The sequence below is a fragment of the Brienomyrus brachyistius genome, chromosome 9 (genome assembly GCF_023856365.1).
Source record: "Brienomyrus brachyistius isolate T26 chromosome 9, BBRACH_0.4, whole genome shotgun sequence".
NCBI classification, from domain to species: Eukaryota; Metazoa; Chordata; class Actinopteri; order Osteoglossiformes; family Mormyridae; genus Brienomyrus; species Brienomyrus brachyistius.
The window spans coordinates 8,003,274-8,021,420 of NC_064541.1; the positions used below are offsets into that span (position 1 = coordinate 8,003,274).

Genomic DNA, 18,147 nt, shown 5'->3' on the forward strand with positions numbered 1-18,147 from the left:
TGCAATGGCTCAGCCAGTGATGTCAGGGTGTAACAATTACTGTTTAAGCCTATCAAGCAATCAGCGGATCATACTGTATTCAGTTTCCAAATAGACGATCGGTTGGAAAAATATGGAAATTATATATATGACAATACACATACTTAACAACGACAGAATCACTTCCGTGTTCGTTTGCACACAAAGTGTAAATAGCCAGTGAAAGATCACTGTCTTAGACAAACAGAAAGGTCTTAGACAAAGCTTAAGACTATTCATCTTGTTAGTGAGCTCAGAAAAAAGAACACAGCTTTAGTCCCCAAGTCTGTCCGCAGGGCACCCCAGCCATTCCATGTATTTCAATTTCACCGCCAGCTCACATGGTCTCAGGCCTTGTTGGGTTGGTGCTAATAGCTGTAAGGCATTAATTAGGAAGCCCTGTGAGATTGCCACAGGCGGCTACTGTGGAGACCCACCCATGCAGATGGCACTGTCCCCGGTGGGTTTGGCGCTGGCCAGGAGCTCGCGTGCCTGCACTTCAATATTGCCCAGCGCCTGCCCCATTTTGCCCAGCTCGGCCAGCGTGATCCGACTCTCCTGGAGCTGCTCCTGAATACGAGACGTCTGACCGCGCAGAGTCACGGGCGATTGCAGCCGGCTGCGCAGACGCTCCAGGCTCTCGCCCAGCTGGGACATCCTCTCGCTGAGCTGAAGGGCAAGAATAAGAGGAAGTAACGACATGAAGGAAAACAGGAAGCCTACTAACAACACAAAGGTCAAGAGGAATCCCAATAATGACCTGAAGAACAACAGGAGGCCTACTAACAACACAAAGGTCAAGAGGAATCCCAATAATGACCTGAAGGACAACAGGAAGCCTACTAACAACACAAAGGTCAAGAGGAATCCCAATAATGACCTGAAGGACAACAGGAAGCCTACTAACAACACAAAGGTCAAGAGGAATCCCAATAATGACCTGAAGGACAACAGGAATCCCAGTAACAGCACAAAGGACAGGAATCTCAATAAAGCACTTGCCCAATCAAACTTCCTGACTTCATCTTATCTCACAAAATATACATGCATTTTTAATGTGAAAAAATTAGAAGAGATAAAAAATTAAAAAGTTAGAATTAGGTTTTTTCATAAATGTATAGATATAATTATAGTTTTGCCAGGGGGATCTTGAATAAAGTCAGAGGTTTGAAGCTACCTGTGTGTAGCGAGGCAGAGACTCCTCCAGCAGGCTGGCCACCTCCCGTACCCGATCCCTGATGGCGCTGTGCCTCTCCTCCGTGTCCGCGGCCCGCTGCCGGAACTCCTCTCCCTGGGTGGGGCTGAGCTCGGACAGCCGACGGCTCACTGAGCAGAGCCGTGAGATCAAGGGCTTGTGCTCCGCTATGGACTCCCTCAGACCCTTCGGCAGCAGAGCGGAATAGCATTAGCACTGGGCTAAATAGGCTAGCACAGCTTGGGCCACAGAGCTGTGTCTGCACTGAGCAGCCTAACGGAAGCATGTTAGCTTTGACTGCACCACAGAAGCGCATTAGGATTGCAGTGTCCAAAGATGTTAGCATTGGGAAGCTCATGGAATCCCATTAGCGGTTAATAACACTGAATAACCCAGTGAAACATGCCAGCACTGAGTAACCTAGTGAAACTGCCCGGCACTGAGTAGCCCAGTGAAACTGCCCAGAACTGAGTAACTCAGTGAAACTGCCCAGCACTGAGTATCCCAATAGAACATGCCAGCACTGAGTAGCCCAGTGAAACTGCCCAGCACTGAGTAGCCCAGTGAAACTGCCCAGAACTGAGTAACTCAGTGAAACTGCCCAGCACTGAGTAGCCCAGTAAAACATGCCAGCACTGAGTAGCCCAGGGAAACTGCCTGGCACTAAATAGCCCAGTAAAACATGGAAGCACTGAATAACCCAGTAAAACATGCCAGCACTGAACAGGTAACAGAAACACATTTTAAGCACCTTAAAATGTAAGAAAAAAAACAAGATGACATTCTACACCATATTATGCTATTATTATAATCAATACAAGAGACAGTTTTGTTTTTGTTTTTCTATATTTACAGTTATTTAGCAGACACTTCTGTCCAAAGCAACATAAGTAAGGAAGCTTCTGGTCAGAGACCGGGGTCAGCCAGGTCCCGTAAGAAGCTGGGGTCGAGGACCTTGATCAAGGGCAAGTTCACAGTAAAAAACAAATTCATTCAATCTGATGGTCCTGGGGGCTGTTCCACGAAGCAGGATTAAGGGAAAGTCTGGATTTCTTTAGCTACTTTCATGGAATATCCTCTTGGTTGACCCAGTTGGATATTAGATATATTACAAGGTATATTACAAGGGTTTCATCACTCCAGTTAGATCAAGCGGGAAACTTTGCTCTCCACCCTGCAGCTGTAAGACCTGTTGCAGAGTCTTGTGTTTAGACTCGGCGCCTAATTCTGCAGGGGCATGGGGGGAAAGGGGCTGACCTGTAGGCGCTCCTGTTGTTCCCGGAAAGCCTCATAGCTGGTCGCCTCCAGCGAGAGCTGGCCGACCAGATCCTGGGTCTCCTGTAACCACGGCGACACCTCCGCGTAGCTCTCGGAGAACTGGAGAAGGAGCGCCTGAGCGTGCTCTAACTGCAGCACCTCGTGCGAGCGTGTGGTCGATACGGCCTGGCACTTCTCCTGCAGAGTGTCAAGCTGTGACTGCGAATAAAGGACAGGGAGAAGCTCAATACATAAGCTCAGTTTATGGTTTGACTTTATACACATCATGACTTTCTACTGAAAACCGAGTATGTCCGCTTTTTGACGATTGTCACTTTTTACGATAGATGGAATACGCTCATTCTCCTCTGCCTGCTGCTACCACCTGACACCTAAATCACAAAGTTTTATGGCGTCCTCTATTTACCTAGTATTTATGCTTGTAGTAGTTAAAATTTGTATTCATGATGGTCGTTGGATTATTTCATATCACTAATTTTATCAAGTTAATAACCATTAGCTAGGTAGCTAGTTAACTACCATTTTTGTTATTAGTGTTTGTATCTTGCTGACACTAACATACTTACCTCGCTGACAATCCGTTTTACATTTTTAACTGTTCACTGACGAGTTTGTAATAAAAGGTCTATATTAGTGGTGCTAAGGAAGTTTCATCACATTGTTTTACATTTATTTTGTAAAGTAGTTTCTGAGAAAAAGATTTTTGGAGATATGTGCTTTTCATTGGTCAACAACAACACGATCTGCTGTATGAATGTGCTCTGATACTTTCTCTTATTTATTTGTATTATTATTGCATTACACAATAGTATAACCACATACAATTTTTAAACTGTTCATTTTTGATACCCCGAATGAGCTGCTTAGAGGGTTGGGCTGGTGACAGTGATTCTGTGGAAATGTTGCAAGGTCTTCGGCACGTCGTACATATCATCACCTGTAGGTTCTCGTTTTCACCCTCTTCGCTGTAGCTCTGCAGGATTTCCAAGACCTTCGTCATCTTCTCGATGTTAAATCTGTGCTGCATTATCTCCACGGCGAGAATCTGAATGCAGTTTACACAAGAATCAAAAACATTTCACAAGACTCTGTATTTATCAATCACTTTATTACAGTTTTCTTTTCCACTCTGTGTCTCATTGCTGACACTGGATCCTTCCTTAACCGAAATGTGAAAATGGAATCGGCGTCTGTTTGTAACTCCACCTTTTGGTCATACAGCTGAGTGCAGATGACGTCGGGATCGAGGCTGATGTTGCTCAGCTCCTCCAGCTTGCGGGCGGTGTCCTCAAACCAGAGCAGCTCCTTCTCCACCGCCTGCTCCAGCTATAGCAGCACAACAAGTACCTCCATCATGCTGGTCCACCACATCAATAAGCTTTTCACATATTATCAGCAATATATGAAGAACGGTGGGTGAACTGACTAATAATTCATTAAATGCTTTTACCCTAAGGAACAAACATTTCTGAGAAAAACGGGGTCAATCCCTGGTGCGATTAAAGGTCTTGCTCATAAGTGAAACCACTCTGCCGACTGAGAGTACAGACACAGCATCCAAACTCGCCAAGACACACTCTACTATCTAGCACGAATCTCCGTAGCGCATCCATAATTAAGTATCTCACCCGAAGCCTTTCAGTGGCACAGAGGACGCCCTCCCCAGGCGGGGGCTGGCTCCCCACACCCAGCAGCTCACGCTCGATCCTCCCCAGCCACAGATGCAGCTCCTCCTGGCTGGAGGTGCAGCGCTGAGAAGCCTCCAGGGCCTGTTCCAGGCGCTGCAAGACGTCTGCCCCACTCAGGCTGAGCACTGAGTACCTGACTCTCAGGCTGTCGGCCTTCTCTTGGACTAACTGGGACTCCTCCTCTGCAGTGACACACATCACTATGACTACTACTCTGGTTTTATTTATCCAAAAACACACTGACCTTATACTATCTACAAATGGTTATTTTACTGAGTTGTGAGCTGGGCTGCCCAGACACGTAATGCAGCAAGAAATTCTGTTTTTGCCATACATAGAATTATTTTGGGGTGTGCTCAACATTTTATATATGACTGGCCAGAGACCCTGAGCTCCCGTGTAGCTAGAACCAGCTGGCTCTCTGCATGTATGTAGATGTTTTTATAAATGGTGGCCTGCTGGTCCATTCCAACTGACCCACCTGAAATCTTTTCCATGAGCTCGTGGCCTCTCTGTCGAACGTCCTCAAGGTCAGCCCCCTTACATTTTATTTCTTCAATCGTAGCCTGGAGATTCAAGAAGGAGTTCTCTGAGTGAACGAACATGAGCGATGCGGATAGAGGAATTTACACACTGGCCATACCATGCAGTACAATGACAGTATGATCGCAAGCCAAGTTCGTTCATTATAGCGCCCTCTTCACGCCACCCCTGGCTGAACCATTGCCAGAACGTAGCCAACCATCCATCTTCCAGTGAGTGGCATCCCGGGGGGGCTTTGGAGCCCATTCCAGGCAACACAGAGCAGACGGCAGGGCTACATGCTGGACAGGATGCCAGTACGTTACAGCAACCATACACACACAATGGGCAATTTATAGAAGCCAATTAACCTAACTACACGGCTTTAGACTGCGAGAGAAAAGCAGGGGACTGGAATGAGACCCGTACGGCACAGGGAGAACACACAAACTCCATAACACAGCGAGGGGGTGGAATCGAAAGCAATAACTCTGCAGATGTGCTGAGGCTGGGCTCGAACCGGCAACCTTCTGGTCACAGGCACAGAGGTTTAGCTCAATTATATTTTATCAATATAAAGATGCATATTTGATTGACAATTATTTGGCAGATGCATTTACCCACATACATTGGTGAAAACAGAGTTAACCAGTCTCTGGAGTAACTGGGATTAAGCAGCTTTCGCAGAGGGACAAAGACAACCACGGGATTTGAACCAACAACCTTTAGCTCAGAAGGCCAGAGGCCAAACTGGCAGAGCCACTTGCCAGCCACATAGCTTCCACAAATTCCATACTTAATGGTGGTTTCTGGTTTCATCCTTTCAGCCTGTCCCTTTTATCCGCACACCTCCTAGCCATCGGTTGTGCTGTTGTACCTTGGCACGTGCAGCAGCCTCCGGGATGCGGCCCATCCCCCTCTCGGCGGAGCGTAGTTCTGACAGGCTCTGCTCGGCGGCCATGAGCCAGTGCTGGAAGGTGTCTGTGCTCTCCTGGAACCGCTGTGCTCTTGGCAGGATCTGCTCCAGGCCCCCTCGCCTGGCGTTTGGGGCACAGCGAAAGCTCAGCGACAAGGGTCTCAGGGCGTTAGGTCACAATCCACAAGAGACTCTTATACTCCCAATTTGGCTTTTACAGTGTTAATTGCTTTTCCATTCTATCTGTAATCCTGTTACATCTTATCATGATGGGTGCTCATTATACAGAACAGCAGCTTGTATCCAAATATTGCATTGCAGTGAAAGTTCATGTCAGGCATGTTTTCTTTTTCTGTCACTAAGCTCTGGATTTACTTTCAAACAGCAGTGATTTAACATAAGCCAACAAGCAAGAACCGGATACCTGCTCTCTGCGTGTTGGAGTAACGCCTTCCATTTTTCCTGCAGGCTGCATATCTGACTTGCTGCTGACTCCCTCCCCGTACTCTGGAATACCTTGGCTAGTTGTGGCCCCTGTTTCACCATTGATTCCACGCTGGGCCTCCTGTCCTCTAGGAGGCGCTGTAAGAGCTAGCGGAACAGAAGAGAGTGTCAGTTCGTTTTGAGCCAAAATTCAAATCCTTTACATTCACTGTTCTAATGTTTCTGTTGGCTCAGAGGAAATACAGTAGTGAATCAGGGAAAGGTATCTGTGCAGTAACTTTATCTTCCTTGGCACAAAAACATGAATAATCCTTACATGAGGCAACCTCAGCTTAACCCTACGTTTTCGGTTGCATCCCATCAAGGAATAACCTTGGCATTTATGTTTGTGAAAGGGATTTTGGGATTTTCCCACGGCAACGTGAGCACTGGTGCACCATTACAATACATGATAAGAAATAGAATCCTACTTGGTTTCACCCTGGAAACTCCACCTTGTGCTTTTGCCAGCATTTGTACATCAAGACCAGCTAATGTAGCTCACCGGAATCCAAGTCTATAAAAGTTTTTAACATTAACTTTGCTGCCTTCAGCATCAATAAGTATTAAAAAATAGTGCATGCATCATGCTTAACTTTAATTTCAGAATATTTGCAATATATATATTTTCATGAGATATTATTGAATGAAGTCTGCTGTGCTTGGATTAAAATCAGTGAAATTATTTTAATAACTGAGTACAATAACAGTACACCAAAAATATTTTCAGCTACACAGAACTTGAAAATATACAGCACTTTATTACCCATGAGTTAACCCCCAACTGGGAGCTGTGTACAGCCATTAGTCTAATGCTGTCTCCACATCACAATTGTTTGCATTGCTATGTGAAAAACATTGGCTTTACGGCTTTATTGTCGTTCTGAAGGCAGGTTTCAACTCACCTAGGGAGCCCACAATATCAATAATTACACCTCTGAAGGAAAAAAGACCGACATTTTGAGGACAAGACATGTAACCCTTCTTCTCCCAGTTCCAATCTGAAAGCACAAGCCTGTAATGTGAAATGTGTGTGAAAATAAGCATATATTTTATGCTTCTGCTTCCTTGAGAAATACCTTCTGCTCCTGAAGCTGTGCCTTCAACACCTTAACCTCTGAAGAAGGCGGCTTCTGATTGGCTATCAGCTCTTCTATCTCAGACACCCATGTTAGCAATGCCTCAAGGGCCTGATGAAAGGTCTCCGAGTCCTCGGCGTCATCTTTGGCAGCCAAGACCTGCAAACTCTGAGGTCAGAGACAGAAAAGTACATTCAGTCCTTATACCATAATCAACACATTTAAACTGTACTTCATTTTCTGAAGAGTACATTTCCGGAATATCTTGATGCATTGCTGCTTTTTTCGGTAAATATTGTTTAGTGGCAACAATGTTTTGGAGCAGGTGTTTATTTTAGTGGTAAATGGACCATAGGCATTAGAAGTAAAGGTCTGACCTTCTTGTTAAGAGCAGTCCATCTGTCCACACTAGATTCCTGGTCTGAGCTGGAGTGTCCGTCACTTTGTAGCTGTAAGACAGACAATGTGAGCATCGTGAAAAATTTAAGCCTCTCGGTAAGAATACATTTGGCCTTACGGGCGACAGAAATGATACTCAGTTTTGACTTTTTCTTCCTGCTGGGCTACACATTTCTAGTGCATCTACAGGGTTTGGATGCTGGTGGCGTATTGACCTCAGTAAGTTCCTCAGCCGCTCCGGTAAGGACGCGTACAGTCCTGGTGACCACCGGGTCGCCCCCTTTGTCCCCGGATGGAAACTCGGTCACCTCCACAATCTCTGTCACGATGGTCTCCGTCACCTCCGTTACCTCCGTCACCTCCCGAGAAGAGAGCGTTCTCCATGACCAGGGACTTCCAGAGTTCCTTCTTTGGAAAACCAGTGGCCTCTCCTCAATCCCCTTCACCTGCTGTCCTGGGGGTGCCCTTCTGAGCCCAGTTGTAGTCCCCTTAGTCAGGGTCCCGTTGAGAGATGTTTTGGCTGGGGAAGGGGTACCTGGCCGGGTATTGCTCAAGGGCAAAGAAGTGCTCTGTGGCCTTTCTAAGATTGGGCTCTGTGTGGCTGGCGTGTTTGGCTCTTGGGGCTCCTTCTTGGGCAGATGCTCCTTCCTGTGCTTTGGTTGGTCTAGCTCCTCAGATTTGACCTGCTTGGACTTCTGACCCAGACAGCTGGGCCGACTGATGAGGTTTCCCATGTCTCTACTGAGCTAGTGAGGTGCGCCGAGTGGGACGAGCCCTGGGTCATGCATGCAAGGGGCCTGTTTACTGCCTAAAAACAAGACAAGGGCGCTGTTTATAAACCCATCAGGTGGACCACCCACCAACCCCCCCATCACACCCTCACGTGAGAGAAGTCCATCATACATACATTTGATATTCATTTCATTTATTGACGTGCTAATGTTAATAATATGTCAGTAATATGACAGACAACGTAAAAAACAAACTTATTCATACACCATGCATAACATTAGTAATGCATTTTTTCAAAATCTCCAGAAGCTTCAAATAAATGTGCACATTCCCGTATGCATCCAAGAAACACTATTATAATATAATATAATATAATATATAATATATTATAATATATAATATAATATTTCGCTATGGTCCCTAAAAACTCATATGATCAGTCTGAAGGGAACCACCTTGTTTTACATTTTTCGAGCAAGTGAACTATAAGTGTGTTTTTTAAAAAGACACAAATGGACTGATCACTTTTCCTGCTGATTCAAATTGACCTCAGAAAGCAACAGGCACCAGCTGGATCTGGTTGGATCTGGTTAGATTTGGTTACATCCAAGGGGGGTGAAGACAAAAAGCTCAGCACAGGCCTTCGCCGTTCTCGGTGCTGGAGCCCCAAGACCTACGTGGCCGTCCACAGTCCCCGGTGAAAGAATTGCATTGACAGGCTTGTCTGTGCAGAGGGAGGGGAGGAATCATCCAGGATACCCACTGCTCCTCCTGGCAGCCAAGGCCTCTGTTCCGGGCCAGCGCTGGTCCCCGGCCGGTGCCAGGACGCCATTTAGCGCCTGATCGAATATGACAGGCATAAGACGCAGCTTCATTTCCGAGAGCTGGGGCCATCACAAAGAAAAGTCCTGGCCACTGTACCATGTAGCAGCATCACTGGGGCCGTATTGTCTGCGCCAAGCTGTGGCTCTTCCGCAGGACTGCAGCGTGTGCGAGCAAACAGCACTGAAACGTCTCTGCCCAGAATAATCGCCACCTTCGAACATTCCGTTCGTGGTTTGGAACTTTCGGCCACTGGAATAACGATCTGCAGCCTAGATGCCTTGGATATTTAGTTGACTTTTTGAAGTTCCCTAAGTAAAATGAGGGGTCAGCTGCTTATCCCATTGGGCGTAACGGAAAGAGGCCCGTGTTGGGGTAAGGGGTCAAAAAGCACTGTCCCTGGCTGCCACTCAACCAGCAGAGGTCATTGCGGGTCACCATCCGTCAATGCAGGCCTAATTTGGGAAAGTCGCCTCTCAAGATGCAGTAGCATTTCTGAGATGGATGTCACGTGAATGTGCTTTCACCCTTGGGTGAACACGGGTTCGCAAAATGCAAGGTATTGTCAGTAATTATATAGTATTGACCTAATTTTAACACTAATCTGATTGCATGCGACGGTACCTCATTTTCTTCGACCTGAAGTTCCACGGTCTTAGTTTATTTACGAGAATTTATGGCTGCAACCCCTAGACTATGAATGCGTCTCTACACAATGTATGACCTTCACAAACATCATTTTAAAGGGTTCAGACTTTCTTTAGTTTCCCTCCATTGTCAGTGTAAAACCACAAACTCGACAGACTGACATGGTGGAACACGAAAAATGACACAAGTTATCTGCAGGTCTGACTATTCAGACCATCTGCTAAGAATCGTGTTTCCCCACAGATAAGTAGGGCACACATGTTTGATTTTCAGAGAATTTTTGTTTCCTCACTCTATCATGCTGTGTGCATAACATTACCATAAATAAATATAGCTACTAAAACTACAACCACATTCTTGCCCTTCTGCTCCTTGTGGAAAGTATCACACTTTCAATATTGTAATTACCCGGGGTTAGGCTTAATCAAATGTGGTGTTCTTGTCATTAAATTAATGGCTATTTCCAAGGTAAGTGCGAGGGACCCCATGCTCGGACCTGCCATTACCCACTTCCCGTGGATCCAGATGATGCCATGATTATGCTTGCTTATGAAAAACATGTACATCCGTAAAACCCTTTGAATACCCTTTTAACATGCAGTGTACTCGATATATGAAGCTGATTCTTACCTGTGGCTATGCTAAGTCTTAAAACAGCAAGTTTGCCTTCCAAACTTTGGGCGAGTTGTGACGGCCCTGATATTAGGGTTGATAGTAGGGCTTAAAGTTGATATCAAATCCTGGACAACTGTCATGTTAGCACCGTATGGAAACTGACGAGGTTTGGGGTGAAACATCTTTGTTTCTAAATGCTTATTGAGAAGAAGGAGAGCTGTAACAAATAAGACAGTTGCATGGGGTAGGGTGGCTGCGGAGGGCAGACAAAGAATATAAAACTATAAATTAACATATATGGAATTATGCATTGACCAAAGAAGTATATTGAGGGTAGGGGGCAGTGGACTCAGAAGCTTGCTGGTTCAAATCCCGTGGTTGACAGAGTGATCCCACCATTGGGCCCTTCAGGAAGGCCCTTAACTCCTATTCCCCCAGGAACTGGCTGACCCTACTGTCTCCTCTATCCCAGTTCCATGAGGTGGCCTCCTGGGATGCTTTTCCAGCTGTCCTGAAGGGGGTCCCACATATATGCTGAGTGCTCATTGGCCACTTTTCCTTCACTCCATGGTCAAACTCCTCCAAAACCACGTTTAAGTCGGGTGGCCAGGTCATGTGATACGATACTATCACTCTCCTTTGTAGGCAGTTGGGTGTGTTCAATCTTTTGGCTGGTACTGTACATGTGTACCTGAGATGAACATTGTAATGGTAATGGTGATGGAAAAGGAAGGATGACCACCGGCGACCAAAAATGAAGCACTTCTTCACGAGTCCAGCTGACTGAATCATCTCATGAAGTGATCTTGTCACAGGGAGGACAACCGTATTGTATTAGCCATGGATTGACGGCATCAAAGCTCAAGCTCTGGGGGACCACGATCTTCACAAACTTCACAAACTTCACAAAATGGCCCTAGTACAACAAATGAATAAATCTTCCACCTTATCTAGTACAAGCTTCCAGTGATCCTACTGTAGGGAGCATGGGACACAAGACCAGGGACTCCCCAGGCAGGATGACATTAATTCACAGGTGACGCACCAGCACCCACACACATGACTTACAATGTAATTCTTCTACTACATTTGCAGAATATTTTAGCACTGTATCACTTTGCATAAAAAGCAATTATGGGAATTCAAAAGTATGTGCTCCTGTAGCTCAAGAAATAGAGCATTGCGTGGATTCAAATCTTTAAGAGCGCACATATGAAAATGTAACTCATCTCTCGAGTCGGATAAATGCATCACATAAATGAAGACCATGTAGCAAGATAAATGTCAATCAAAAAAATGAAAGTCATCTTCATGAAAAATGGTTAGAAACTGGCTGGGTGCAGATAGTGTGTTACAGTCACCCTAGGCAGGGTCAGACACCATGAGAAGGACACTGGACATCGCTGAGGTTGCTTGGTTGCTCAGTTTCATTGGCACAGTATCACAAATCACTTCCTCACACTGTGCCTACAGTGGTGCCGTGACCCGGATCATTGATTCGATGCTCTGAAAGGGCTGTGTGAATTTGGGGGGGGCATAATATGGTAATATGATACTAATACATATAAACCCCAACATCCATCCCCAGAACAACATTTTCTCTCCTGAGTGATTAATTCGAGGTCAGTCATGGGCAGAAATTAATTCCTTGACCAATAAGTTCCTACGTCAAGCTGTCTGCAACCAGACTACCATCGCACCCGTACAGGATAGATCACCCTTGCCAGTTTGACCACAGTTCCCTTTGACCTTCTCACCTTAATCTTCCTCATCTATACACCACAATCCCTGCTCCTCTCTTACCAAGTATACCACGGTCACTGTGCCCAAATAAGTTTCTGCTGGGCTCATGGCTGAATCCCATACCAAAAATGCAGTAATGGCCTTAACCACAAAAGCCCTTTGCATTTACCGATCATAACCCTCCGTCCATTATGCTTACCTCTCCATTTCCCCGACAATGTAATCTCCACCCTTTCAGATTAGCTCACACGCTGACTCTTGAGACCAGCCGTCCTTCCTCTGTACAGTCACTCCTTTCACACAATATCGGGCTAAGTTGCTTGTTTAAGTGGAGGTGTGATGCATATTTATGTTCAAATTGTTGCCGTTAATACAGTCAACAAGTCTTGAAATAGCTGTAAGGTCAAGAGCGAGATTAGTGAAAGCAGAACTTATTCCATATAGAGTTTATCTACCCGTGAAAGGGCCTTTTGTTTGGGATAATATGATAGCTCTGCATTGAACTGCTCCTTTATCTGATAGAATCCTGCAGAACTGAACACATTCAATGGTGACTGAGATTTCTGGATAACACTGGGTTCAGGATGCTGCATGCTCACACAGCACACACAGCTCCCACAGCTCCCACAGCACAAACAGCTCACACAGCTCCCACAGCACACACAGCTCACACAGCACACACAGCTCACACAACACACACAGCTCACACAGCACACACAGCTCACATAGCTCCCACAGCACACACAGCTCACACAGCTCACACAGCACACACAGCTCCCACAGGACACACAGCACACACAGCTCACACAGCACACACAGCACACACAGCTCCCACAGGACACACAGCACACACAGCTCACACAGCTCCCACAGGGCACACAGCACACACAGGACACACAGCACACACAGCTCCCACAGGACACATAGCACACACAGGACACACAGCACACACAGCTCACACAGCACACACAGCTCACACAGCACACACAGCTCACACAGCACACAGTGACGGTACAGCCATTCTCATGCTCATTCTAGGTACCTTTTATAAGGATACAAATTAGTCTTCAGGTTATTATTTTAACCCAAACCTTAAAGTGAGAACAGTATCTTCAATGCAGTGGTACATTCTAATCCAGTTATTATTGTTATTATAATTCTTGATGATGATGATGATGATGATGATGATTATGGTATTGCTACTAATAATACTGTTCTTCTTGTTGTTGTTAATAATTATCAGAACAGCTACCCTGACAAATTAGGTAGTAAATATCCCACAAATTCGTTATTCTGAACCATCACCTGTAGATGTGCTTATGATATGAGACAGTCAAGTATTCAAAGTTGTTGGTCTGAGGTGAGCTATCTCAAAGAAGCCAGAGAAACCCTTCCGGGCTCAGATTTCCCTATGTGTGACTGTCCAAGGCTACCCATAACTTGTGGGAAAGTTGAATGTACTCACCGGCACTCTGGAGCACAAAAGGCACACAAATAATCCACATGACTATGCTAGCGAGTTCACAGTGAGAAATCCACGCCTGCATCGAGCATCCTGTCTGTGCGCTCCAGTCTCCAACCATAGGCCCTGCTGTTCTGTTGCCCAGAGTTCCAGCCAAACAATGTTCAACTTTCCTCTGGACCCACACCTCCCCCCCACCCCCAACAAGAGCACCTCCCGACCCCAGAACCACTCCTCCTCTTCGTTCTTGTATTGTTCTCCCCAGAAAGAAGAATCTCTCCCGTCAGATTCCTGATGTGTACCTCTGGATGATGTTCGGCCGCGGCTGCATGGTCCAGCTCCCTCACTCCTCCCGCAAAACAGGAGCGCTTTGGCGTCCGAGAGACCCAGTGCCCCCACCTGCCCCATCTCTGCCAGCAAACTCTGTGCCCACTTCTGCTTTCTTGCTGGACTGTTAGACATGTTCCCTCCCTCTTTCCCTCCCTCTGCTGGCCCCTCCCCCGGGTATTCTTTGGGGACTGAAAGCTCCATGCTGCTCCCCTCTCCATGAAAAAAAGAGGACTCCCCTCCTTTTCCCCCACCCCATTCAGATGTTAAGTGACAGCTGCCTTCAGCCCCTTGCTCTCCACCTTATCACGTGATGGACACAGAGGCAAACCGTGCGAGTCACAATAGTAGAAGCCCCTCTCCTCCTAGCAAAGCCCAGCCCCCGGCCGAGGGGGCGGAGGCTCCGACAAGGCACTAATTAATGAAAAACACCTCCTTTTAGGTTTACATGGCCCTTCCTACCAAACTCTGACCGGCAAACAGTCACTGGTAGTAATGCAAAACAAAACAAAAGTAAACGCGGAACAAATAGAATGCATGTGAATCTTTTAATTCATCAGAGTTCAAGTTCTGTCCCTCATTAAACAAAAGCAAGACAGCTAACAGTTAATTCACAAAGAAAAAAGGAGGTATTAAATGCCATAGGCTGTGACAGCATCCTATAACCTAAGTTTTTATAATACTACTATAACGGTGATTATTAAGGCTGCAATGTAAAATGAACAACAGCCTTTAAATTTTGCCAAAATCATCCTCCTAGATAAAATCTTTCTGTGGACAAAACTGTGTTTGCTTCCTGCAAACAATGTTTGTTCATGTGTTGCACTGTCAGGCATGATATTAAAACAATCTAATGGCACCCAATGACATAATGAGAATCTATGGTGCAGCACAGATCTCCAGAGCATGGTAAAGATGCCGGTTCATGAGGGACCTGCCACCCTCATCAGGGAAGGGAGGCAATTCCCTCAATACCACCCTAAGTCATGTAGGCATCAATATGGAAAGATGAAAATATTAAAAAAAACATAAAAATTGACTCGCATATAATGCCCAGCTTTGCCTGTGGACTGATGGTTCTGTCACTTATTACAGCTCCGTCCCGCGGCCAACCAAAGCCCCATCCCCACATTCGCTCCAACTCCAGTCTCTAGCACCTCCACCTCCACTTCCATCCAAGCCATTTGGAATCGCCAAGAGAAAAAACGGGATCTCCAGGGGCGGATAATGGAAAATCGATCCCAATTTCCATCCCGGTCCCACTTCTACGCCACGTCAAACCGAGTTAGAAGTGAGTGGGGGGCAGGAGCTTTCATCTGAATCATGGGCTTGGAATTGTTGGAATTATCTCAGCAGGCATTGTTCCTTCAGGATGTTCAAAATTCAGACTGAATTTTCAGATTGACGTGGCACCATCATGTCATCTGTGGTGAACCTATGTAGAGATTCATACACGTTAGCATTCGGGAGTGTGCTGGAAAGGCAGTACATAAGTGTGCAGTGGTTTGCCATCGTCAATCGTCAGTTACCAAGTCGATCGTTATATCCTGGCGGGTTCCCCACTTCCCGGAGGCCAGAATTGAACACAGTTTGCAGATTTCCCTGCTCAAACACACCTACTAAACCTGGTAATTACCTGACTAAGATGCTAAATCAGGGAAATCTGCAAACAGGGTTCTGGCCTGGAATTGGGGAACCATAATGTTCTGCATATGTGTGTGATTTTATTGATTATATTTTGCAAATAAATAAGTCCTGGTTGGGGGTGTGTTTGGGGGCAGGTAAATTATCTGACACTGGGAGGAGGCACCAAAAACTCAGACCTCTTCGGAGGGATTCGTGGACGGCCCTCCATTGGGAATTAAACCATTCACATCCAATGGACCCGCAGCCGGAATGAGGCGGTCGAGCAACGTGGGGGTAGAGGAGAGAGTTTTCCAGAGTTCATGACAATTAATCAGCTTCTTCAAGGGGTTCTGCTCTGACGAGTGGTACTGCAGAAAGGACTTGCACGCCTTTTGACCTGCTTGCGGTGCTTAAATCACTCCACCACGCGGAGGAAATAAATAAGGGAAGGAAAGAGAGGTGTACAAAATGCCTGAATGCCTGTCGACTTGGGATTCTTGGGAAAATTATTTGAATGGAGTTACCCCCGAGGTCAAGCTCTTTAACCCCCTGCTGGGGGGCACCGGGGTCAGGGCAGTCGTGTCTGTCAGAAATGATGTTTCAACTCCAAGCCAAGCTTTAATACAAGCTTCAAGCATCCATCGCTCAGCAGTTCAGTTCAGACCCCAAAGTTACTTGGTGATACCAACATGCCATAATCCAAAACCATGTAGACTGTTCATAACATATCTAGGAATGGAGCAGAGTATTTTACTGTGGTTTAAGGGTTTTGTTCATAGGTAGAACAGCCAAGCATTCAGTAATTTGATCCTTAGCCATTGTGCTACTTGTTCTTTATATCTTACCCCACATTTAAAAAAATAGTAAAAAGTAAATGGAGGACACTTATATCGGCTGAATAGTCGGCTAAGGCAGGAAGAGGAATTCATGGATGGGCTGAGCTAGAGGATGCTCTGCTCAAATGAGAAACCCTGCCGGATCCCCACAGTGGTAAGAAGCGTTACTGCCTCCCACCTCTTAATCCCTATCTCGCCCCCCAACCGCAGGCAAGCAGATGATGGTCAGACTCAAGCCGGCTTTGGCTAATTGACATTCATAGCAGGAACCATAAATCAGCCCCTTCAAAATGGAAATCGATGCCGCCCATAAACCAAGAATGGTCTAGTTTGCCAAAAAACACAGATTCGGATTAATCTTTGGATTGGGCTGCAAGTGCACGCCGGTGTGTTAATTAGGCAGCAGCTCCCTTTTGCTGATAAACGGCAAAACCAGCGGCACCACACCTCCCATGAACACTATCCATGTGCACAGCCTTGAACTAGAAGCACGGTGATTTATGGCAGAGTACACTTCACACTTTGGATTCACCGGCTTGCTTTCTTTATATTTACAACCGGAGGGAAGGCCATTTATTAACAGATGCTTTTAACCAAAGTGACATACGACTTAGAAAACAGGATCAGACCGTCCCAGGAGCCAGTCAGCCTAAGGCCTTTCTCTAGGGCTCAAGAGCAAAACCTCTCCACCAACCCTGGAATTTGAACCAACAACCCTCCAATTATACGTCCAACGTCCTGATGTGCCCCGTATTGCTGACTACAATTGAACATTTTCATCACTTTTAGCCATAGTTTAACATTCAGTTCATTATGTTGAGATCCATAACGACCATTATTGGGAAGGTTACTTTTGAAATATAATAGGTTACTGATTACTAGTTACCCTGTTAATAATGTAATAGGTAATGTAACTATTTTGATTGCTTCATCAAAGTAATGTAACATATTACATTTGATTACTTTTCTAACAAAGGTTTTAAACTGGGCAATAAAGCAGAAAAGCCCCAACAGCTTTGCTTTCCCGTGTTGTCTGGAAATAAGCCAGAAGAAGGCATTTCTGCACGGCAAAAAGATGCAAAGCAGCAAATTGAATATTAAATTCTACAAATAGGCTTTTTAGCAAAAAATAATATATTCGGATGTAACCCCTTTGTAATCACCAACATTTTTCTCAGTAACTGTAACGGATTAAAATTACATTTATTTTAAGGAAATTACATAATGCAGTTAAATGTAACTAGTTACTCCCCAACATTGATATGGACCAAAGTAATGAAGTTCAGGTGCTCTTATGTATTGGGATAGTGGTGAACATCACTACATGTCTAAGGGAGTAATAAGGGGATTTGTAGGTCTATGTGAAAGGGAAAGGCTTAGTGGAACATTCAGGCGAGAACACAGGTAATATACATTTCTTAGAGGTGAAAACTAAGGCTTTGAAGATGGGGGATTGTCAAGTGCCACTCCAGGGTCATCAATACTATCAATTTACGGTTCTATCATTGAAGCTCCTCTTTGACATAAAGCAGAGAAGCTGCCTGCTTCTGGTGTATGACGAGTAGCTTTGGGTTCAGGTGCTTAGACAGGGAGCTCATGATGAATGGATTGCAAATGAGGACAAATCAAATCACAGCCTGGAGAGCTAGTTGACTTGAAAGCACAGAAAGTGGATTATTCCATTATGCCGTAACCCCACCCCCCGTCAATTCTCTGTCTGCTAAAATTGAATGAGATCCGAATGGGTCCTCAGACTGT

At 45.6% G+C, this 18,147-nt stretch overlaps 1 protein-coding gene across 5 annotated transcripts in view; it reads right to left on the minus strand.

The window, feature by feature from the left end:
• macf1b (microtubule actin crosslinking factor 1b) overlaps positions 1-18,147 on the minus strand; it is a 38,714-nt gene that overhangs the window by 15,163 nt on the left and 5,404 nt on the right. Inside the window, exons 1-14 of one of the 5 annotated variants that reach the window (XM_049024746.1) lie at positions 13,604-14,024; positions 12,338-12,533; positions 7,794-8,386; positions 7,557-7,628; positions 7,180-7,347; positions 6,042-6,208; positions 5,579-5,738; positions 4,661-4,745; positions 4,120-4,361; positions 3,698-3,817; positions 3,429-3,536; positions 2,471-2,689; positions 1,196-1,399; positions 456-687 (exon numbers count right to left, since the gene is read on the minus strand). In XM_049024746.1, coding sequence (XP_048880703.1) covers positions 456-687; positions 1,196-1,399; positions 2,471-2,689; positions 3,429-3,536; positions 3,698-3,817; positions 4,120-4,361; positions 4,661-4,745; positions 5,579-5,738; positions 6,042-6,208; positions 7,180-7,347; positions 7,557-7,628; positions 7,794-8,312 — 2,296 coding nt within the window. In that variant the 5' untranslated portion in view covers positions 8,313-8,386; positions 12,338-12,533; positions 13,604-14,024. Of the gene's footprint in view, positions 1-455; positions 688-1,195; positions 1,400-2,470; positions 2,690-3,428; positions 3,537-3,697; positions 3,818-4,119; positions 4,362-4,660; positions 4,746-5,578; positions 5,739-6,041; positions 6,209-7,179; positions 7,348-7,556; positions 7,629-7,793; positions 8,387-12,337; positions 13,184-13,603; positions 14,025-18,147 lie in introns of those variants that run through there. The other 4 variants (XM_049024747.1, XM_049024750.1, XM_049024748.1 and 1 more) reach the window with 4 other exon arrangements.